Raw genomic sequence first — 24,769 nt, forward strand, 5'->3', positions numbered from 1 at the left:
CAAGCATGAGGCATCAAGACCAGAATCGGCCCCAGACTCCAATCTGGCCCGGATAGTTTGGCCGGATAGTTTTGAAAAATATGAAGAAGGGGATAAATTTGAGACTTTTTACTACATTTTCGTATGTTTTACAGATTTGGCTACAAACAAAGACCTCCTCCGTGGTCATTAAACAATGAAATCACAGAAGAGGTCCTGTTTTTTACAATGTATTTCCAGTACCTTCATAGCCCACCAAGCCCAGACTCCCACAGTCAGCCCACCTTTGCAGATCTCAATGCTTATTGATAGCCTAAACCTGCTGGAGCAAGGATTGTAGCTCTCATGGTGAATGGGATGATGTAACCAGAAGGTTAATATTAAGATGCCAATACTTTGTTCACATTTCTAGTTGTTATGGTTTGGTAGGGTCTGTATATCACCCAAGGTGACAGAAACACAGTACCAAAACAGTTCTAGTGCACCCTCTGTGGGCTCTGTTTGTCTTTGGTTTAGCCACAGCTAAATCAGCAGCTAGTGGTCTATAAGAGATGTGAAGTTACTTACCTACGGCCCTATTTCAAAACCACCCAAAACCTTGCCATTCATAAACAGCTGGAGTCTCTTTGCTCTGCATCTCACACCACAAAACCAGAGTAGTGGCTTGTCTTCTGGTATCAGCCTTACTTGATGTCTTACTTGATAAAACACACTTCAGTATTCGGTTTTGGTGCATCCTTCGTTATTAGCAGGGGCGTCTCTAAATTACCTGTGACCCACACAGCTTAGCACCTGAAGTAGATCAAGAGTGTCCTTCTGCATTCACAGAGGATACAGAACAAGATCACATGTTTAATCACTGATAATACACCCAACATGATTATCTGTGCACAACTTTTAAGTGCAACATGGGCATTTTTTTGAGTTCACCACAAATGTTTTTTGAGAAATTGCCACAGAAGGTGAGCATCGCTTTCTCCTAAAAGTAAAGTGACCATTCTGTGTGTTCACATGGATTACTTTGTGTGTGTTTTTTCAGAGTCTGTTATTCCTTATAACCTGTTCACATCTGTCTTGGTTTTGATTTTGCATCTCAGTCTCTCAATCTGCCTCCAACACTGAAGAAGTGTACATTTCTTCAATGATGAAGAAGAACAAGGATCCTCTGAGTTGTTCTTATCATCCAATTAGCTTAGCAAATGTGGATTTTAAACACGTGTCTAAACTACTGGCCTTACATTTGAAAAACATGTTACTAACAATTATTTCCCCCAATCAGATTTGTAAACCAAAAAAAAAAGTCATTCCTTGTTTCTTTTTTTAAAGACAAATGTTTAATATAATTTGTGAACCCTCTGAGGCAGCTACTCTATTTGTCCTTATATTTGTCCTTGTTGTCATAAGTTGGGCCAATGTCTCTTCCCTCCTGATTAACCTTCCTGCAGACAGAATTTAGGAATTTTGGATACAATTCTTGATGTAGATGGTGCAGCTTTTAGCATTAGTGAGCATTAATATTCTGTCAAAACAAAATGTTAAGTAAATATACTTTCTTGTGAATGAATGTATAAGGTGTAAGACTTTAGTGGAGTATAGAGACACAATCAAGGAGCTAAGGCACATCAGAAATCAAACCAGATCATCAAGACGTACTATAATGATTGTAAATGGTGCAATTTTCAGCATAACTGTGAAAAATCAATTAAATGTCCAAACATATTTATTTTTATGAAACTGTAACACTGATGTCAGAGTCACTCGTTTGATATAATGTCACATTTGATTTTGGTTCACTGTTTTGAACAACTGCTGACAGCTAAACCATTCTTAACTTGTTAGTTGTGCTCTGTTCACCTTTTTAGAAGAAATCAAAAGGAGAGAAAGCAAACTGTGGGAAGTCAGTTGTTAAAGATCAACATCCTTCAGTTTGCTTTCTCTTTCTTTTCTTCTTTATGTCCCCATTTTGCCTTCTCTGTGAAATATCAGACTTACAGTGTGCATTAGCAGTCACTTTATAACTAAAGGGTTTTGCATAATTTGTTTCAATTGCTTGATTTTTTTTACATTGAAGTTTTTTACATTGAAGTTTTTGACCATTGCTGCCCTGGACAGTCAGTCCCACTTTTCCCACCATTATGACAGAATCTGTGTACTGGATAACATCAAAAGAATACCAACATAAATATCACTATCACTGGATCTCATAAACCTAATTTAATCTGAAGGTTTGTAAAAGACTACTACACCTACTAAACCAAGGTACTGTAATTTTAGTGTTATAGTTTCATAAAGGCTTAATAACTTTTACAGCAATAAGAATAATTACATTGTTTATTTTTCTTTATTAGTATCTGGCCTAATGACATCTGAGAATTGAGTTGTCTTGTTCTTGAGTTCTTTGTTCAGAAAAACCAAAAAAGAAACTACCCCACCCAGCTGACTTTCGGTCCAGCGTTGAGTGCTACTTTCTCCTGCTAGCTTTTGTGCTATAGGTGCAACACCTTTGAACTGTGTACATGTGGGAACTAAACTGCAAGCCACAAGTGCACTGTCAGAACAAAAAAAAAAAAGTAAAAGAAAAACTTTTCATGCTGTTTGCTCTTGTGTAGAAAACTGTAAATATTTAAATGTTCATTTTAAAGCTACTTATTTAACAATAGTGTCCACCTTTTTAAGACCAACACTGTTTAAAAAATTATTTAGTCAGTTAGGTAGTTAGTAAACTCTCTGGGGTCGATGGACAAGCCGGCACATTTACACCCCAGAGGGTTAATTAATTAATTAGTTGTTTACAATGCAGAAATTACACCCCATAACAATGCACTTATCCAGTTATGCAACAGATAAAAAATAATTGAAAAAGTCTGTGCAAAACTCAGATTTTCTTATTCTTTGTATCAATACATTATTCCGTTCTGTCGTCAAATAACTAGCTCTCTTGGCCATCGTGCAGCTCTCTGTCTACACTCTGATGTCAGAGTTCATACAGGAACCTTCTTGGAAAACTTCAGTATGACCTTTTACAGTAAACAGTCAGCAGGAGGTGAAATCATATCTCACTGCACACTACTTCTCCAAGACTCTGCTCAGCACCACCTGTCTACTGCAGCAGCAACATGCATCACAGGCAAAACAAAGATTTTAAAGAAGACTAACAAAACACAAAAAAATAACAGAGGCAAGCAAAGAAGTGAAAATAGGAAACAGTCACTCATACAATGTCAGTGCGCCCCAGGGTGGCTGTGGCTACAATGTAGCTTGCCATCACCAGTGTGTGAATGTGTGTGTGAATGGGTGAATGACTGGATATGTAAAGCGCTTTGGGGTCCTTAGGGACCATAAAGGCGCTATATAAATACAGGCCATTTACCATTTACCATATGTCTGTTTTTAAACTGCATTGGCAAATTGATTTTGTTACTTTTATTCACTTATTTGTATTTGATATAATATATGCACTGACTTTGTGTTTTATATATATGTACACTACCAGTCAAAAGTTTGGAAACACAAGTTTCAAAGTATTATCATTAGGGCCCGAGCACAAAAGTGCGAAGGCCCTATTGTATCTGCTCTGTTTCTTATTATTATTATTATTATTATTATTATTATTATTATTATTATTATTATTATTATTATTTCGGCAAATGAATCGGCCTTTTGAGGGCCTAAACATGCTCGAAAACTCATGAAATTTTGCAGACTCGTCAGGTCTGGTGAAAATTTACGTATTTTAATGTCCGTAGACATGTCCAGGGAAAATTGGCTCAGTAGCGCCACCTAGAAAAATGAGAAACGCGAGCCCCCGAGATGGGTATGACCTACATGTATAAAACTCGGAACACATATCTAACGTTCGGAGACGCACATAAAAGTCTATTATGGCCATGTCCTAAACCCAACAGGAAGTCCGCCATTTGGAAGTGAAGGTGACATTTTGGCTCTAATTTTGCCATTTCCATGCCTCGAACTTTTGCGAACTCCTCATTGGAATTTCATCGTACAAGCTTCATATTTGGTCAGTGTCAACTACACACCTGGGCCATGTTAAATTGCGGAGCTTTTGAGTTTTCGGGTTACTGTGAGGCCGTGGCGCCACGGCGAATTTCGATGACTCGCCATGAAAATCTTATTGCCTCTCGTTCTGTCATACATTGTCCGACCTTGACCAAAGTGGACACATATGATAAGGCTCCACCCCTGAACATATTTCAACTGCCATATTTGACATCAGGGACAGCGCCACCTAGTGGGAACAGGAAATGTCATGTTTTACACTTTGGGGTACAGTATTGTAATGGGTGACATCTGCAGCCTCAAATTTCTCCAGGAAAGCCTTAAGGAGTTGGTCTTGGGTTACAGAGAAAACTGTGAGTTTTCGCTGAAGGGTGTGACCCCAGCAGCATGGCGAACATTGAGGTCTCGCCATGAAGAAACAAATTAGTGTAACTCAATGAAATCCAATGTGATCAGTACCAGATTTTACAGGGATGATGTCAGACCCGCCCTGAACAGATTGATATGCCCATTGTCAGGAATACGTAGAGCGCCACCTAGTGGCACCAGGAGATGTCATGTCTTTCATTTTGTTGTACTGATTTTCACAGGTTCATCGTGGCCACCTCAAAAGCGGTGAATATCACCATCAGTCCTTCATGATGCTTCAGTGAGAAAATTGTGACTATAAACTGAACGGCGCACCCTGGTGGCAGCGCAGTTCACCATGAAAGATGAAGTGGCTTTTGAGGGGCTTGAAAAGTTTAAAAAGTCTTGAAATTTGGCGCACAGCTCTAATGTGATGAGGGATTTCTTTTTATATGTTCATTTTCCTTGAACAGCGCAAAATGGCTCCACAGCGCCCCCTACAAAATTTCAAAACAACAGCCCCTGCTCTGTGTTTTATGTATGAGTTTGAAACCTGGCAAGCTTATTGGAGATATCAAGATGTACAAAAAAGTCTCTTGGAGCAATATCCCAAATCCAACAGGAAGTCAGCCATTTTAAAGTTAATGTGTAAATTTGGCGACTTTTTCCCCTCTTTTCAGGCCTCATACTTTGACGAACTCCTCCAAGGGATTTCATTAGATTTACGCGATCTCCTGTGTGTGGAATCTAAAGACCTTTGTGATGTTAAATTGCGAAGCTTTTTACATTCAGGGAAACGGGGTGGTCATGGCGGCACGTGGAGTTTCAATCACTCGCCAAAAAGCGGTAACCTGCTGTCGCTCAAAAACACAATGTCCAATCTCTCCCAAAGGTCGCAGGCGTGATGAGACTCGAGCTCGGAAATGTTTGTTATGCCATTTGTCAGTAATGCTTAGAGCGCCACCTAGTGGGACGACTATAATAATGGTTGAATGAGATGAAATTTTAGCTGGTGGTTAAATGCATGAATTCCATCAATGTGACATCAGATCGGAAGCGCTGGTTTTAGGTGTTGGGCTTGGCTCGACGCGCCGGGGGTGCGAGGGCCCTCATATCGCTGCTTGCAGCTTTAATTCTGTTTGCTTTCACATGAAAAGTATGCCATGCCTATTAAAACTTTACAAATGAGTGTTGTGGTTGTGTGTAATGGTTTTTCTTTTCTTTCCTGACTATTTACATTGTAGATTCTCAATAAAGACAGCAAAACTATGAAAGAACATGTATGAAATTATAAACCAAACAAAAAAATGCAAAGTAACTCAAAACATGTTTTGTATTTTAGATTCTCAAAACAGCCACCCTTTGTGTTGATTAATGCTTTGCACACTCTTGGCATTCTCTCGATGGCATTCTCTCGATGGAGTTGCTGAGATGCTGAGCACTTGTTGGCCCTTTTGCCTTCATTCTGCGGTCCATCTCATCCCAAAGTCACCTACCTACCCACCCAACCTCCCCACTCTCCCCTCTCGCCTCTGCGGGCGGTTTAACCTTCAACCTCGGGTCCTCTACCACAGGCTAGCTGTTCCTAGTGTTCCTTCTTTCTGATGTTGCTGTCATTCAGAACCGCTACATCGATCACTACGGCCATCTTCTTCTGCTTGTCTACCACCACTATGTCCGGTTGGTTAGCCACCACCATTTTGTCCGTCTGTATCTGGAAGTCCCACAGGATCTTAGCTCGGTCATTCTCCACCTCCTTTGGGGGCGTCTCCCATTTTGACCTCTGGACTTCCAGACCATACTCGGCACAGATGTTTCTGTACACTATGCCGACCACTTCATTATGGCGTTCCATGTATGCCCTGTCTTGCACCCCGCTGTTATGTGCTGGATTGTCTCAAGGGCATCTTTACACAGCCTGCACCTGGGGTCTTGCCTGGTGTGATAGACCCCACCCTCAGAGCTTGTTTCTATGGTGCCATGATTAGTGCCTCTGTGCTGTCTTTCAGTCCAGCTTTGTCCAGCCACTGGTAGGATTTCTGCATATCAGCCACCTCCTCTATCTGCCGGTGGTACATACCGTGCAGGGCTTGTCCTTCCATGATGGTTCCTCCTCTTTCTTGAGTTTCTACTGCCTGAGGTATTCACTGAGCACACGGTTGGTTGGGGCCATCTTCCTGATGTATTCGTGGTTGTTCGCTGCCTCATCCTGGACTGTGGTGCTGACACTCAGCAGTCCCCGGCCTCCTTCCTTCAGCTTAGCATACAGCCTCAGGGTGCTGGATTTGCGGTGAAACCCTCCATGCATGGTCAGAAGTTTCCTGTTCTTGATGTCAGTGGCTTCTATCTCCTCCTTTGGCCAACTTATTATCTCAACAGGGTACCTGATCACGGGCAGGGCGAAGGTGTTGATAGCCCAGATCTTGTTCTTCCCGTTCAGCTGACTCCTCAGGACTTGCCTGACCCTCTGCAGGTAGTGGTGGTTGCAGCTTTCCTAACGCCCTCTTCATGGTTCCCATTTGGCTGTGGGTTCCCCAGGTACTTGAAGCTATCCTCTATGTCTGCAATGTTGCCTTCTGGTAGTTCGATCACCTCAGTTCTGACCACCTTCCCTCTCTTCGTTATCATGCGACTACACTTATCCAGTCCGAATGACATTCCGATTTCATTGCTCTATATCCTGGTGGTGTGGATCAGTGAATAGATGTCTTCTTCCCTCCTGACATACAGCTTGATGTCATCCATCCTTTAAGTTTGGCTGAGGTTGAGTTGCAGCAGCAGGAGCTTGTGTGGCTTGAGGGATAAATATGGCCTTTGTTGAGTTTGGTTTATGACTGTCAGAGTATGTAGAACAAATGCAGGGCTTGTAGCATTATGGACTTGGGTTGTATTTACAGTTCCATTCTTTTGATTGTTTGTGAGTCAGTTTGACCTGAACCACTTTTAGACCTTCTTGATTTTGACCTTGACTTGGTACTTTGAGATCCTAAGCACGACCCAACATCTGGCCATGGCTCTTCATCACCATCTGCAAGGTCTCCTTGTAGCTGTTTTTCAGCTCTTTTAACAATGAATGAGGAAAGTGAAGTACATACATCTACTTTGCGCTTTGCGTCTGCATCTGGAGTTTGTATTTGGTGTATTTGTTCATAAATGGTTTGTACGTCTCTGCAGGTGACATTTACGTTGTTAATCACCTCATTCAATTCACACTCTGAAAGTTTCTCCTCTTGATCTTTTTATCATTTTCAGTGTTTTTACTCTTTCACTTTTACAACACCGGAATGACAAAACAGGCATGGCTTCTTTTACTTATTGAATACCGTGAAAACTACAAACATAAAACACAAAAGATTTAGGCACTTTATTCAGTTGAAAGTAAGACGTGTGCTTTGACAAAATGTTACCTCGTGGCCGCCTTCGGAGGTTCTAGACAAATAATCTTGTAGTCTTGTGCGTTCTAAATTAACATATAAAGTAATTTGAACATCATACATTAGAAATTTGCAGACTATTACAACACAATTGTAACAAATACCTTGTACAGCTAGTGGATGAACCGCAGGCCTCACAGCTTCTTATAATCACGCCCAAACCTCGCGATAATAGCGGGGCACCAAAACTTGTTTTTTGTGCCAAGATAAACGCATCTCAAGAGAAAACACACACTAACAATATGGTCCACAGCAATTTACAAGCAAAAAAACTTTTAACTGCTGGAACCAAATATTAATCTCTTTTATACAAAAGCCATTTTAGTGACACTTACATGAATAATTAACTAAACATGTTATTAAAAGAGGCTGACAGTATTACATAAGTCACAGAACTGAATAAAATTCTGTTCAACAGGGAGCCTATTTTTGTGTCTTTGTGGACTTACAAAGCAGACTTCTCTGTTTTGTAAGTCTTTTATTGGTCTTAGATGTTTTACCTCAAATACACACGTGCAAAGGTTTGTGTCATGATTGTCATGTTGCCATTGTCAGCACAGAGAATATGTAGAGATTTAAGTTTTTATCACATTATTAAATTAGCACAGAATTGTGTATCAGATAATATAAGAGTTTGATTAAAAAGCTCCACAACTCCACTCACAAGTGGAGTGATCACATCATGACATCCATGCATCGATCTAAAAATAACAGCATCAAGCCCTAGCTGTATAGTTGATCAAAAAGGAAAGTTTTAAGCCTAATCTTAAAATTAGAGAAGGAGTCGGTCTCCCTAATCCGAGTTGGGATCTGGTTCCACAGAAGAGGGGCCTGGAAGCTAAAGGTTGTGCCTCCCATTTTACTTTTAAATAGTCTTGGAACCACAAGTAAGCCTGCAGTCTGAGAGCAAAATGCTCTAATCGGGTGATATGGTACTTAGGAATTAGGATAAGATGGGGTCTGGTTATTCAAGGCCCTTGGATGTGATGAGAAGGATTTTAAATTTGATTCAGGATTTAACAGGGAGTCAGTGAAGAGAAGCCAATATAGGACAGATATGCTCTCTGTTTCTAGTTCCTGTTAATAATCTTAAGGTGTTCTCTGTTAAATGGCTCCTGGTGGCACCTCCTGGTCTTTGGATGACATCTCGGCTCCTTACAATCTGGCTTCTCAGTGCAAGCACGCCCTGCTGCTATTCTTTGATTTAATATTTGTGTTAGTTCGGGAGGTAGAGTTCTTTTATTATTAAATTAAAGTCTTGCTTTATTAGTCTCCTATACAGTGCTTTCCAGTATTCTTTTGAAAGAGATTTACCAGACCAATTAGACCAATACTGTGCAAGATTTAAGGTGCTTGGAAAGAAAAGCGTCTGGACTTCTTGAAGCTTCTTAGACTACGATGACCTGGATGACTGAGAACCTTCACAGAGATACTGTGCAAGCTACAGTTGTGAAGCTGTCCTTTGGTGCCATCTGTAGGCAACACTGAGGAGGTGCAAACTAGTGTTTTCCACTAATTCAACCAGAGAAATTATGTCTCAGTCAGTTTGAGCTTGGGGCCAAAAACCTTAATGTTGTGTTTGTGTTATTACAGTCTTGCTTTTAATATTGACAAAGTATTTAATATTGTTACTCTGACAATTACGTAAACATAGTTATGTTAACATGAGAAGGTTTAGTAGTTGTAATACTATTTACATTATTTATATTATATCCACAATGTTTTAAATTATAAAGAAAAATAGAAATACAAATTCAGATCAAATCATTGTAATTTTCTAAATTAAAATAACACACACATATATTAATGTATCATTCATCTATATGAAGTATACATTAAAAATGCACTTCCACAGCTAATGTTTAAAATTATTTGTTCAGCAGAAAGTTCTTTGTAAAATCTGATTATTTCATAATGTCACCATGAATGAACAAACTATATTAACCTACAGCTGGCTGACTAAATCCCCTATCTGAGAAAAAAAAGGAAGGAATTTCACGCTGGCTGTGCTGCAATATTTACACAATATAAACAAGAACTGATCAACTGTCACACAGCATCTGTGCAAGTGTCTTCACTGTGTGTAGATGTGTACATAGGAGCGGCACAAAAGATCACACCCAGGAAGCAACTAAAAGGTATGATAGAAACAACACATAATTTCTTATCAACATCTTTATTTGAAGTTTTTCAAAATCACATAAAGTATGAAAAACAATACTGTGATAAAATGACACTGAATGCCCATTTCATACATGAGATGTCCAATACTTAACATTGAAAATCAAGCATAAACAGACCAACTGTTCTGAAGACTTTTTTTTTTGCTCAGTTCAGATCAAATATTATATTACAAACAGTTTTTCTTCAAACTTCATGTGTAGCTAGGTTGGCTAAGCATTTGATCTTGACCTTCATTGTTAGTGCCCAAGGTCAAAGTTGACCCAGAAAAATTATAGTATATATTGTTTCAAGGTAATAGGTTAAAGGTCAGACATCGGTGTGTTGTTATAACAACAGGCTGATGTAGCATTTTATAATAAAACCAGCCCAGCGCCAGCGTGATGTAACAGAAAGGTCATAAATTACCAAAGTTTTCGTATGACCACTTCCTTTCTGTGGGGATTTGTTCTCTGAAGCTCTTGTTCAATTCACTTACATTCAGTTCAGTTGAAATAAATTCAGTTTTACTAATATAATACCAAAACAGAACAACAGCTGCTTCACGGTGCTTAAACTAAAACATTCAATGAACATTTAACAGTATTTCACCAAACTCTTATGTTGTCTCACAGAACACAGCACAGCACTGGAAAACACTAGATGTCTTTCTGAAGTGATGTAATCAAATTTAAAGAAGTGCTTCCTTCTTTGTTATGATCTTCAGTGGGATGTGCGAACACAACACAAAGCAGGCACCTAAACTTTGGTCCCACAGAGGTTGAACTGGTTGGTTATAGTGGTACATGCTCACTGCAAATTGTTTGTTGCTCTATTAAAACAAAAGCCCTTCGTGATGCTTGGACATTCTACTATTCATCACACAGTCATGGAGTTCCACAGGGGTCTGTGCTTGTATCAGTACTTTTTACATTATACATGCTTATACATCATTAGGCAATTTAAATAAAAATGTAGGACTGCTTTCTTTCATCTACACAGTATCTCTTAAACGGAAACTTTGCTATATAGGAGTGATGCTGAAAACATAGTTCTTGCTTGCATTTTTTTGTAGGCTGGACTATTAATTCAAAACAGTGGCACAAGAGCGCTGACAGGGACAAGAAAAAGAGAAAAGTTTTTTTCATTGACTCCCTGGTGAATCCAGCATTGTATTTAAAATCCTTCTCACTTCTAAAATCTTGACGAATCAGGCCCCAATCATATCTTAAAGGCCTCAAAGTACCATATTAAGAACCATGACTCAGCTATCTTGCAGGAATTGTCTTGTGTTTCATGCATGTGCAGTACTGGAACGTAAGTGTTTTCGGCCCTTTCAATGTGGGCGCACAACTCTGTGAAAACGACTGAAAACAATAGTGTGGACGCAGAGCGTTTTCAGACGAAAACAGTGGATGAACTTTTTATTAACAACAAGTAATAAGCCACTATGGAAACACCTCACTACAAATGAAACTGGGAAGTTGTAATAAAGTGATTATCAGTGTTGTTTGGCTCAGTATAACTCCTGGAAATGTTTAAGGTTAAGCATGTTTTATGTCCTGTGAGGACCATAATAGCTTTTAATTAACCCCAAAACACAAGGTTATGTATTGATTTTAAATAGCATATGTTATTGGACTCAATTATTAAATCAATCAAATTATTCAAATTGTATATCATTAAATATATTTATTTTAAAAAATCTAAAGTGAAGTTATCCTAGCTCATTATTGTTTATACACACATACTGTGGTCCTTTCAATATGGAAAAAAAACTTAAGAAATGTCTACATCTGTACTCGTGTGTTGCTTTTCATACTTTAAGACTTCAAACTTCTTGTCTTTGTAAGACTTCCTCCCCGTAGTTAAATAGAGGAGGACAATGTCGCAGAAGAAGGTTCCCTGTTGAAAAGAATTTTATTCAATTCTGTGATATATTAAAAAAATGCTGTTCAATTCATTTAATAACATGTTGATTTAATTATTAATGATACTCACAGCTCCCATCACAGCCAGTCCTGAACCAATATTGATGACCAAGGGGACAATGGCAAACTTTCCAGCCTGTGGAGGAGATCAGAAACCCAAGAGATGTTTTTAAATGTGAGTTTATTACAATTTATTTTTGTTCAAAGACCAAAGACTGCAGAGCTCTTTTCAAATCATTCCTAATAACCCCTCTCCTAAGAAGATAGGATACTACTACTAATAATAATAATGGTATTTGTGGTGTTATATGTATTGCCTTTATTACATAAATTATCTTACTGTAATGCATTGGCACAGTTTGTGCATTCATTCTGTCTCTGATGCCTTTTACATACCTTCCCATGTACCAGGATATGAAATCGTATGCCATAAACTTTGTATAGAGATCGATAGCTTTCACCAGCAGCATTTTTAAAGTATCTTGCATGTCTGTTAGAGAAGAAAAGAGAATATAAACAAAAATAACCTTTAGATAATTGAGAATGGTTATGGTTCTTTACTCCTTTGATAAGTTGTAAAGACGTTTACGTGTCTGTGCAACATACCAACAAAGATGCTCTGCAGTGAGCCTCACCTGAAGTTAAATCCTGCTGCGATGCTCTTGTTGGAGACAGTGGCATCCAGGCGAGTGAACTGGTACTCTGGATTACAGTGAGAGGTACCTTTGTCAAGGTCACAGTCCCACTGTATCACAATGCCAATAGGACCACCCTAAAAAAACAGCCAAAACATGTTTATTCTAAGATTTTTATTTTTATACATTTATTCACATTTGTGTACCTGTATGCATTCCACTAGTGGTGTTTTACCTGTGTTCATACTCAACTGTATAGAAAATATTTGTTAAACATTAGTTACATCCTGCTAGTACCAGATCAGACCCCTTTAATCCTTCAGGACATGAAGAACTAATTCTTCATGGCACTGAATATTCCACAGAGAGTTTGGTCCACATGACATGATAGAACCACACTGTTGTCATCTCACCATATTCCACAGGTTCTCTGTTAGCTCTTGTGACTGGAGGCCATAGTTAAGTGAACTCATTGTCATGTTCAAAAACAGTTTGAGATCAGGTTTTGTCACACTTTTGTGACATGGTGCTTTATCCTGCTGGAAGAAGCTATCAGAAGATGGGTACACTGTGGCTATAAAGGAATAAAACTGCAGAAAGTAATCTTGATCATGTCTTAATTCCTAAATGCATTGACTTGGTGCATTGTGATTGACAGATTAGATATTTGTGTTAACGGTCAGTTGAACATTTGTACCTAATGAAGTAGGAAACATGAGAAACTTTGTTCAGTGGGACTGTCGTCTCACAATTTCTCCCAAGAACAATGAGCAAAGGTCATGATTAATAACAGTAACTAAAAAAAACCCTTTAAGTCATGGATTCAGTCATCATAATTATTTTGGGGTATAAACTCTGTGAAAAATACAATGTAATACTAACAAGTGTGGCCATGTCCTGGAAGTTGCATCCAGCTCTTCTCGTAATGTCTCCCAGGCGAAAGATGGGGCAGTAGGGGTATTGTTTCTTATCATATCTGCATTTCTTCAAGTAGGATTGATCAGTTGTTTCGAGGATGTTGGACCTCAGAGTTAAGAAAAACACATATTTATCGATGTGAACTGCTTATTGCACACAGCAATTTCCAGCTAGTCAAAAAGTACAAGGAGATGTTGTTGTAAATGTTAAAGAGGACTTACTTTGAAAATGAGAATTTAGGAAACTGGATGAAATTCTTGACGTAGATGGTGAAGTTTTCAGCATTTTTGAGCAAAGGCTTTCTGTGAAAACAAAATGTTAAGTAAATATAAATTTTTGTGAATAAATGTATAAGAAAACAATTAAAACAAATCAAAAAGTCAAACCTTCGTGTAGCAGATATAGAGGGATTGTGATTGAATTGCTGAGTGGAAAATGAACCCATCTATGATCCAGTGCTGTTTCATGTGAGCTGATACAATACTATTATAAGACTGGGTCATGAACCTGAGTGTCTCAGTGTAGGACATCCTCAGTTTAGATTTAGTGCCAAACCTGCTGTGCTGACCTGATAAATGACAACTACACATGATTTGCCTGAATGTTTGTGCATGTTAGTGCAGAGAGAAAGGAGGATCGGTCATTGTCCTCACTGTGGTTTGATGTCTTTTTCAGTAGGACACCAGCCAAAGATTTCACAGGTCCCATTGGAGTTTTCATTATTTCTTATGCATTTGCCGCTCATGACTCCTTTAGACAACAGACACAAAAAGACAGTTTAATAACATCTAGATGATCATGTGAAAAGATGATGCATTTGAGTTTCAGATTCAGACATGTTTCACAATACTGATTTAATATTAGGATGTTTCTTTCTCACCATGACCAGACTCCACCATCTTTCCCTTTTTACAGTCCTTGTTAACACTGCAGCGAGCATTAGCCACTTTGTAGCTCTGAGAACAAAAAATGATAAATAAAAATGTAAATGTAAGTCAAAAATAAGAGATACAAAGTCGGAATTTACAAATATAACACAAAAAGTCAATTTCAGTATATTTAAAGCAGTCAGAACTTGTTAGTATCCAAGAATATCTTAATATAAAATAGAAGATTTCTGTATTCTAGCAACATGGTGAAAATGAAAGTCAAATGAAGTTAAGGGTGTTAAATGGATGCATGTCTGTGCTTTTTTTATGATAGATTAGAAAATTTCTATTTTACTAGAACTTGACCGTTAAAAATGGCACATGCTGCATGATACCAAAAGGCTCCCCTGCAAGCGTGAGATAAGAGCAGATTTTTATGGCTGTTTGTTTGGCTCTTTTTAGCCAATGACTATCATTCAGGCAACCAAGAGAGTCTTTGGGGTTTACATACTGTATATTGTGAGCTAAAATAAATCATGAATAGTGACACACACACACAAACACACTCATATGATGATGATGATGGAGGTGACAAAATGGGTTAAGAGGTGTGAGGAAAACACTTCTCTGCTACCGTGCAAGCAAAATGTTACCATGCAGGAGAGGAATTACAGGTCAGCCACAAACCAATGTGCATACGTTTAAACACATCACGCTGTTGTCAGGTGGGCCATGAAGGACTGGAGGAAGCCTCCACAGTCTGTTATATTCACATGCAGAGTGATAAAGTAGTTTCATAAAATATCATTCTTTACTTTATGATGTTACTTATCTCATGTAATCACTTATTGAGAGTTTTGAGGTTTTTCCCTGTAAGTAACAGACAAAATGAAACAAATCCCTAAATAAATAGTGGACACCCTCTTTACAGTTAACATCATTTACTTGCAACACAGTATGACACACTCTATCTGACCCGTACTTGCAAGAGGAAACTGTCTGTGGTGTGGTGCATGCTAGAAAAATTGGGCTGGCAGGTGAAAGGTTAAAGTGAAAGTGAAATCAACAGGAGAGGCAATATTTCCGTTGTCAGTAAAACAAGGGCACGTTTAGAAGAATTGTTTTATTTGATGGCAAATGTTTCTTTGGGCCAGAGTCTGTCAAATGACCTGCAACTACAACTGAGACAACGACCTGATCATCACCGCTGCCATTCATCAAATCCGAAAACAATGAAAACACCTCTTAGCGTGCCGTTTCATATAGTTAAAGTTAGAAATACCACCACTGTGGTCTATTATGCCCAGTCAGTGATTTAAAGTGAAAACAAAATGTTCTCACCTCAGCACAGTAACCCATCTTCTGGTTTGGTGTCTCTAAGAAGCTGGTTACAACAAACAGAACATCTTCACCCTGAATGACAAAAAGAAAATAACAGACAAGATGTCAAAGTCTCATCAGCAGTGCATGGCTTTAATCTAGTTTGAAATATTAAAAGTGTTCTCACCTGTGGGGGGATGACATACTCCTCAGGTCCCCACACAAGCAGACCAGATTCACTGGTGTTGGTCACCGCAGTTCCCTTCACTTTAGTTATGACAGAACTCTGGATGGCATCATCTATCTCCTGGTAGCCTTGCTTGACTATGAAAACCCACCTTTAAATCAAAGCAGAAATCCCCAGTGTTCTTGCAGAGCTTTGACAAAAGTTTTAGTGCAAACCTTATGCAAATATTTTATATTCTTTTGCCCTTTTCAGCTGTCTTTTGTGACATACAGTATGCAGTGAGGGGTGATACTGCTAGTCAGGGGTCCCAAAGTGGTGGGCTGTTTAGTCCACACAACATTGTTCCCACAGACAGAATAAAATACTTTATTTAGCAGATGGGAGCTTAAACTTAAAGCTTACAAATACTAACCTCAAGTAGCATTTGGGTTTATTGAATGTGGGACCAGTGGTTCTCAGAGGACGTGCTGTGAGACAATGAGAACGTTCAGAGGACACCTGTGTGTTTGAGGCTGATGAAACAGCAGTTTAGATCACCACAGGGAGCACACCAATGTACCTGTGCAAGCTCTCACCGACATTTTCATGTATTGCTAAGCCACCCGGCAAATCCACACAACCATTAGACTTCATGCACATAGCCCACACCTCTAGACACTATACATGTCATGATCCTTGGTTGTTCTGTTTATGAAGTTTTGGACTTTTAATTAAAAAAAAAAAAAAAATCAAATTCTTGGTTTGCTTATAGTGTTTATATTTACTTTATATATTTTTCCTTACTGTATTTACTTCTTGGTTCTCGGTTGCACAAGAGTTTTATTCATCCTGGTCAATCATCTTGTGTCAGTTCTCCTGTATTAAATTCATTTGTGTATCTGGGTTTCTTTTGTTTAATTGTTATTTAATCAACAAAAAAATATCAGATGAGATTAGAAATTCTCTTTTACAAGGATGTCCTGGCCAAGATGAGAAGCAGCACAGTGTGCAAAGTACAAAGCAAGCCAATTTATATACCAGTGCAACAATGTATAAAATTATTGACATTTACCAAAAAATATGAAACAATAAAATACATAAAATTCATTACAACATTTAAAACGATTTCAAAGTCCACCCATTTCAATTTTAGAGGTACATTTGGTGACTAAAACCTCTCCCAGTTTTTGTTTGAAACTAGATAAATGGATAAAAGATTCCAATCTCAACTTGAGCCGCAGATCATTCCAAGACCACGGGCTGAAATAAGACAGAATTAAATTTCCTGACCCTGTGCTCACACAGGGGCACTTTAAACGACAACCAACTACTGGCTCTGAGATTGTAGGTGTTCTCCAAGGCAATGAAGCTGGTGTAGTTTAGTTATCGCTTCTCACTTTCTGCTTTATTTTGATAGTTAATTGTCCCTTGTGCTTCGTGATTTAGTTTTGCTTTGCCTTCTCACATCCTCCATGATTTAGTCTTCTGGTCCCAGTCTGTGCAAATTCCCTGCTGACTCGGCCTCAGGATGGCTAGAGGCAAGAATCAAGCGCACCCAAATGAGCGCATCATTGATCATGTGCACATCACGCAGAGGGAGAGTGGGAGTGAGAGACGAAAAGCGCAGCGACAGAGCATGGCAGTTGTAACGCAGTTTGTGTGATTCCGTGTGCGTTAATGAAACTGTAAGTGTTATTACCTTTGACAGGTTAACTGGTACGATAATAGTTATAGTTGTTTGTGCATGTTAAAGCTAAAGTTATGCCTCGGTACACTGATATCACGTTAGTAGGTTTATTTAATTATTTCGTTAATTTGCACTAAGTTAATACCAGTGGCCAGAATCTCCTCCAACGATTACATCCCGCGGTTAAAGGATTTTTCTGTTATTTATTTCTTAGTTTAGCTGTTGTTAGCTTGCCACATTCTTGCCTTGGTACTAGCAACTGGGAATATATGTGCCATTTAGCCAACTTCTGGTCTTACGGTGACCCCTTGTGGACATTGTAAAATATTGCTGTGTCTGAGTAGATGATGTGTTCTGATTGTTGCTTAGTTATCTTTGACCCTGCTAATTATAGTATTGCCTGTTTCTGTTTCCAGAAAACCATGCTTATAGTCACCAATACTGCATCTGCCACAATTATAAGTGCATATCTGGCTGTACCACAGTTGGATTTATCATGGCAAGCCCTGCTGTAACCAGTTCTTCTGTGAAGTTTCATTAAAGACAGTGAACTAAAAACTCCTGGACTGCTGCAGTCTTTCTGACCGAAGACTTAGGCCAGACTCGTATACACCGCCCTTCCCGTATATATATTCTACAAGTGGTCCTTCGAGCCGGATGGTATACCAGCTGCACTATGGCTACACCCAGAGAGTTTAACGACGACCAGCCTGCACTGAGTCCCCGTCCCAGCAGGGTGCGACGCATTCCAGGACATCTGGAGGACTTCGAACTCACCTACCCAGCTCACCGTCTTTATAGTACCACAGTAAGACCAGCATCACCACTCAGCCCTGGCAGTTCCCCTAACTACCCTGCAGCTGGTCATTATGGTACGGCAAGTCCAGAGGAAAGATGGCAGCGGCTGGAAGCACGTTGGCAAACGATAAGCCAGCAGATGAAAGAACTTGAAGTGGAAATGGACAGGGTCAGATTGCCTTCGTATCCACTGAGTGCCCATCTGCCTTATCCTTCATACCACTATGCAGCATTTCAGCCACATTACAGTAGCCTCCCCCATCTAGAACTGGGTTACCCTGTTCGGCCTCCCAGTCCAAGAGCTGCACCTAACATTCAGCACCAGGTTCTGCACGCTCCAACACAAGCCCCTGCTCCTCAAGTGCAGGTTGACACTGCTGCATCAGACCCACGACCTGCTTCAGAAGTCATGCCTGTACCGGCCCCCGCATCCACAGCTCCTACAGCCTGCTCGCCGCCGTTGCCAACGCAGCCTGTACCCCCTGCTCTAACACAGCCTGCATTGCCCTTCGCACCACCTCCTGCTTCTCTAATGATGCCTCAGCCAGTGTCCCTATCACACCGCAGCCAGAACCACACGTGCCTCAGCCAGTGTCCCCTACCACGCCTTTACAGCCTGAGCATGTCCCGCCAGAGCAGCAGTATGATGCACTTCCCAGGGCCTGGCAGTCTGCTCCACTGCCATATCCACCTGTGCATTATCCTAGACCACCCCGTGGTCAGCCCTACTATCCAACACCTCACCCAGTAGACAGCTCACATCAGCCAAGTATGATGGAGATGGCGATTGCTTCATCATTTGGCATTCCTAAACCCAAACTGACTGTATTCAGCTCAGGGAAAGAGAGTGATTTTCTTATGCTCAAAAAGGGTCTGGACAGCTTACTTGGCCCACACAAGCATTTAAGTGAAGACTATAAGTATCAGATCCTGCTTGACCATCTCACATTCCCATCTGCACTTCAAGTGGCAAAGAGGTATGTCAACAGTCAGACCCCATACACAAGTGCCATGCAAGCGCTCACACAGAGGTACGGACAGCCAAGGCAGCTAGTGCAGGGAGAACTGAAGGCCATTCTGAATGCCCCTCCAGTCAGGGCCGGAGATTATCAAGCATTTGAGGACTTTGCTACAGCAGTTGGAACTCTAGTGGGGATGCTCAGTACAATGGAGGGCCCCTCATCGTCAGAGTTGAAGTGTGGGTCTCATGTGGACACTCTACTCACCAAACTCCCCACTAATTATCGAGATGCATTTGCTGAACATTGCTTTAACCGAGGAATTATCCAAAGTGGCAGTGACCGTACATACACTCTCCCTGATCTAGCTGAGTGGCTGGAAAGGAAGGCCCAGACTCTGCAAGTGTCTCGCCAAATCACAAGCCCCTTCCCAGCTATACCAGCACATACTGAGTACAAGGACCGGAAAGCAGTGAGACAACAGAGGGTCAAACCTGCTACTATTCTGCTTGGGAGTCAGCAGGGATCGAAGCCCGCTAATCCTTCTCCGAGCCCTGCCACTGTACCACACCTGAAGAAGAGAGATCGTTTCAAGCCCTTCTGTCCTTATTGTAATAACCAGGAGCACTACCTCAATGCCTGTGCTGACTTTGCCACGCTCACCTGTACTGCCAGGGCTACCTGGATAAAAGAGAAAAAATGATGTTGGAAATGTGGGAGAGGACATTTCCCAGAAAACTGCACTCTGAAGAAGCCCTGTGCAACATGTGGAGAACAACATCTGCTCATACTACATGATGTTGCTGCTGCAGAGAGCATCCTGACCGTAAATACGTCCTCCAACATGGTTTTCTTGGACCAAGTCAGCCATTCAGGGCGAGTAATGCTAAAGGTTGTCCCAGTGCGGTTGCAAAATGGGGAGAAAACACTGGACACATATGCTGTCCTGGATGATGGCTCTGAAAGAACAATCATACTACCTGCTGCCGTCCATCACCTTGGCCTTGTGGGAACAGAAGAGATTCTGTCCCTCAGGACAATTCGACAAGAAATCGTACAGCTGAAGGGAGCCACTGTATCCTTTCAGGTGTCAGGTATGACAAACCGAAGAGTGAAATATGACATTCACCAGGCTTTTACAGCAGCCGAAGTAACTCTGGCAGAGCAATCACGTGCTGCCGACCTCCTGACACAACGATACAAACACTTGAGAAGCTTATCCATGCAGTCCTTCGACAAAGTCCAGCCCCTGCTACTTATCGGTTCTGATAACCCCCACCTGATAATACCTACCCAGCCTGTGCGTACCAGTCCAGTTGGTGGCCCAGTGGCTGTGTGCACAATGCTGGGGTGGGCGATTCAGGGACCAGCAAGCTTTTTGCAGCAACCAACAGATGAGAGAAGCTGTCTGCATTTGTCCACTCTCTCCTCCTCAGATGAGCTGCATCAACATGTCCAGAGACTCTGGCAGCTGGACACCCTACCCTTCCACACCAACAAGGAGGTGATGCGATCAGGCGAAGATAAAGCAGCCATAGAACGACTGGAGCAAGGGACTATCCGGGTCACCGTCGATGGAGTGGCTCGCTATGCTACTCCACTGTTGCAAAGACAGAATGCACCTGTTCTTCGGGCACCTCCCACAGCAGTGATGGCACTCCTCAGAGCGACAGAGCGACGTTTGTGTAACAGTCCAGATCAAGCTGCTGTCTACAATGAGGAAATTCACAAGTTGGAGAAAGCTGGTTATGTAGTAAAGATCAGCACGAATGAGGTGAGCAGCTCTGCGGAATCATGGTTTATCCCGCACCACATTGTGTACCACAACAACAAGCCCAGAATCGTCTTCAACTGCTCCTTTAACTACAAGCAAGCTTCTCTTAACAAGAACCTGCTTCCTGGCCCGGTTCTTGGGTCAACACTGCTTGGCGTGCTGTTGAGATTCAGAGAGTATGCTGTAGCTATCAGTGGAGATATTCGCGGCATGTTCCATCAGGTGCGCCTTCTGCCTGAGGACCAGCCACTTCTACGCTTCTTATGGCGAGATGGGGAGAGGGAGCGCAGCCCAGACGTGTACAAGTGGCGTGTCCTTCCTTTCGGGACCACATGTAGCCCATGCTGTGCTACATATGCCCTGCAGCGCCATGTAAAGGATCACAGCGAAGACAATGAAGAGGTACTGTACTCTGTGCTCCATGCATTCTATGTGGATAACTGCTTACAGTCGCTACAGTCTCAGACTCAGGCAAAAAACCTGATAGACAAGATGAGAGCCCTCCTTGCCAGTGGAGGATTTGAGATAAGGCAGTGGGCTAGCAACGCACCTGAGGTTATTTCTCACCTACCAACTGAAGCCAAATCAACTGAGTGTGAGTTATGGCTGACCACTAACAAGACTGAACCACAAGAGTCTTCCCTTGGTCTCCTGTGGCGCTGCAGCTCTGACACATTGGGATACAAGCACCGTGCCATTCCACGTACTGCACCAACCCTGAGATATGTTTACAGAGTACTGGCAAGCCAATATGACCCATTAGGTTATATCATTCCCTTTACAACGCGAGCCACGGTTCTGGTTCAGGCACTCTGGAAGAAAGAGAGGGGTTGGGATGAGCCGATTGCTGATGAGCTCCTGTCCGTATGGTTAGCATGGGAAAGTGAGCTGCCATACTTGCCAAACCTCAGCTTGCCAAGGTGTTACACTCCTGGTATCTCGGCTGGGAGCCCCGTGAACCTACACATCTTCTGTGATGCCTCAGAGAGATCCTATGGTGCGGTTGCATACCTGAGAGTAGAGACTGACAGCAATGAAATTGAAGTGGCATTTGTGATGGCCCGATCCCGTGTGGCACCCAAAAGGCAGCTCTCAATACCTCGCCTGGAACTTTGTGCTGCCCTAGCAGGAGCACAGTTAGCCAAAGTTCTGCAGACCGAGTTAACCCTGCCATTACAGACAACTACTCTGTGGACTGATTCGACCACTGTCCTTCACTGGATCCGATCTGAATCCCAGCAGTATAAAGTGTTTGTGGGAACTCGAATAGCAGAAATTCAAGAGCTTGTTGGAGCTGAGAGCTGGAGATATGTTCCCTCTGAAGAGAACCCTGCCGATGACATCAATTCAATTCAATTCAATTCAGTTTTATTTATATAGCGCCAAATCACAACAAAAGTCGCCTCAAGGCGCTTTATATTGTACAGTAGATAGCACAATAATAAATACAGAGAAAAACCCAACAATCATATGACCCCCTATGAGCAAGCACTTTGGCGACAGTGGGAAGGAAAAACTCCCTTTTAACAGGAAGAAACCTCCGGCAGAACCAGGCTCAGGGAGGGGCGGCCATCTGCTGCGACCGGTTGGGGTGAAAGAAGGAAAACAGGATGAAAGACATGCTGTGGAAGAGAGACAGAGATTAATAACAGATATGATTCGATGCAGAGAGGTCTATTAGCACATAGTGAGTGAGAAAGGTGACTGGAAGGGAAAAACTCAATGCATCATGGGAATCCCCGGCAGCCTACGTCTATTGCAGCATAACTAAGGGAGGATTCAGGGTCACCTGGTCCAGCCCTAACTATATGCTTTAGCAAAAAGGAAAGTTTTAAGCCTAATCTTGAAAGTAGAGATAGTGTCTGTCTCCCGAATCCAAACTGGAAGTTGGTTCCACAGAAGAGGGGCCTGAAAACTGAAGGCTCTGCCTCCCATTCTACTTTTAAATACTCTAGGAACAACAAGTAGGCCTGCAGTGCAAGAGCGAAGTGCTCTAATAGGGTGATATGGTACTACAAGGTCATTAAGATAAGATGGGGCCTGATTATTTAAGACCTTGTATGTGAGGAGCAGGATTTTGAATTCAATTCTGGATTTAACAGGAAGCCAATGAAGGGAAGCCAAAACAGGAGAAATATGCTCTCTCTTTCTAGTCCCTGTCAGTACTCTTGCTGCAGCATTTTGGATTAGCTGAAGGCTTTTCAGCGAGTTTTTAGGACATCCTGATAATAGTGAATTACAGTAGTCCAGCCTGGAAGTAATAAATGCATGAACTAGTTTTTCAGCATCACTCTGAGACAGGATATTTCTAATTTTAGAGATGTTGCGCAAATGGAAGAAAGCAGTCTTACATATTTGTTTAATATGTGCGTTGAAGGACATGTCCTGGTCAAAAATGACTCCAAGGTTTCTCACAGTGTTACTGGAGGCCAAGGTAATGCCATCCAGAGTAAGAATCTGCTTAGATACCATATTTCTAAGATTTTCAGGGCCGAGTACAATAACCTCAGTTTTATCTGAATTAAGAAGCAGAAAGTTAGCGGCCATCCAGGTCTTTATGTCTTTAAGACATTCCTGCAGTTTAACTAATTGGTGTGTGTTACCTGGCTTCATGGATAGATAGAGCTGCGTGTCATCTGCATAGCAGTGAAAATTTATGCTATGTCTTCTAATGATGTTGCCTAGGGGAAGCATGTATAATGTAAATAGAATTGGTCCTAGCACTGAACCCTGTGGAACACCATAATTGACCTTAGTGTCTGAAGAGGACTCTCCATTTACATGTACAAATTGGAGTCTATTAGATAGATATGATACAAACCACTGCAGTGCAGTACCTGTAATACCTACAGCATGTTCTAATCGCTCTAATAGGATATTATGGTCAACAGTATCGAATGCAGCACTGAGGTCTAGCAGGACAAGCACAGAGATGAGTCCACTGTCAGAGGCCATAAGAAGATCATTTGTAACCTTCACTAAAGCTGTTTCTGTGCTGTGCTGAGCTCTGAAACCTGACTGAAACGCTTCAAATAAGCCATTCCTCTGCAGATGATCAGTTAGCTGTTTGACAACTACTCTTTCAAGGATTTTTGATATGAAAGGAAGGTTGGAGATTGGCCTATAATTAGCTAAGACAGCTGGGTCTAGAGATGGCTTTTTGAGTAAAGGTTTAACTACAGCCACCTTGAAGGCCTGTGGTACATAGCCGATTATTAGAGATAGGTTGATCATATTTAAGATTGAAGCATTAATTAATGGCAGGACTTCTTTGAGCAGTTTTGTAGGAATGGGGTCTAAAAGACACGTTGATGGTTTGGAGGAATTAATTATTGAAGTTAACTCAGAAAGATCAATTGGAGAAAAAGAATCTAACTTAACATTGATGGTACTAAGAGTAGCTGTAGATGATATTACATCTGTGGGATGATTATTGGTAATTTTTTCTCTAATGATAAAAATTTTATTTGTGAAGAAGTTCATGAAGTCATTACTAGTTAACGTTAAAGGGATGGTTGGCTCAGTAGAGCTCTGACTTTTTGTCAGCCTGGCTACAGTGCTGAAGAGAAACCTGGGGTTGTTCTTATTTTCTTCAATCAGTGACGAATAGTAAGATGTTCTGGCTTTGCGGAGGGCTTTCTTATAAAGCAGCAAACTATTTCTCCAGGCTAAATGATGATCCTCTAAATTTGTGACACGCCATTTCCTCTCCAGCTTACGAGTTATCTGCTTTAGGCTACGTGTTTGAGAATTATACCACGGAGTCAGGGACTT

General features: G+C 41.2%; 1 protein-coding gene across 2 annotated transcripts in view; it reads right to left on the reverse strand.

The window, feature by feature from the left end:
- LOC109194374 (P2X purinoceptor 5) overlaps positions 1-24,769 on the reverse strand; it is a 77,741-nt gene that overhangs the window by 41,756 nt on the left and 11,216 nt on the right. For both annotated transcript variants that reach the window (XR_003213847.1, XM_019345307.2), the window contains exons 2-11: positions 15,799-15,949; positions 15,633-15,704; positions 14,303-14,378; positions 14,076-14,172; positions 13,644-13,724; positions 13,387-13,528; positions 12,505-12,641; positions 12,266-12,359; positions 11,940-12,005; positions 11,761-11,843 (exon numbers count right to left, since the gene is read on the reverse strand). Coding sequence is in view for 1 of the 2 variants with exons in the window: in XM_019345307.2 (XP_019200852.1) it covers positions 11,761-11,843; positions 11,940-12,005; positions 12,266-12,359; positions 12,505-12,641; positions 13,387-13,528; positions 13,644-13,724; positions 14,076-14,172; positions 14,303-14,378; positions 15,633-15,704; positions 15,799-15,949 (999 nt within the window). In the remaining variant the exon portion in view is untranslated. The remainder of the gene's footprint in view (positions 1-11,760; positions 11,844-11,939; positions 12,006-12,265; positions 12,360-12,504; positions 12,642-13,386; positions 13,529-13,643; positions 13,725-14,075; positions 14,173-14,302; positions 14,379-15,632; positions 15,705-15,798; positions 15,950-24,769) is intronic.

Source organism: Oreochromis niloticus, linkage group LG14 (assembly GCF_001858045.2).
Source record: "Oreochromis niloticus isolate F11D_XX linkage group LG14, O_niloticus_UMD_NMBU, whole genome shotgun sequence".
Lineage (NCBI taxonomy): Eukaryota > Metazoa > Chordata > Actinopteri > Cichliformes > Cichlidae > Oreochromis > Oreochromis niloticus.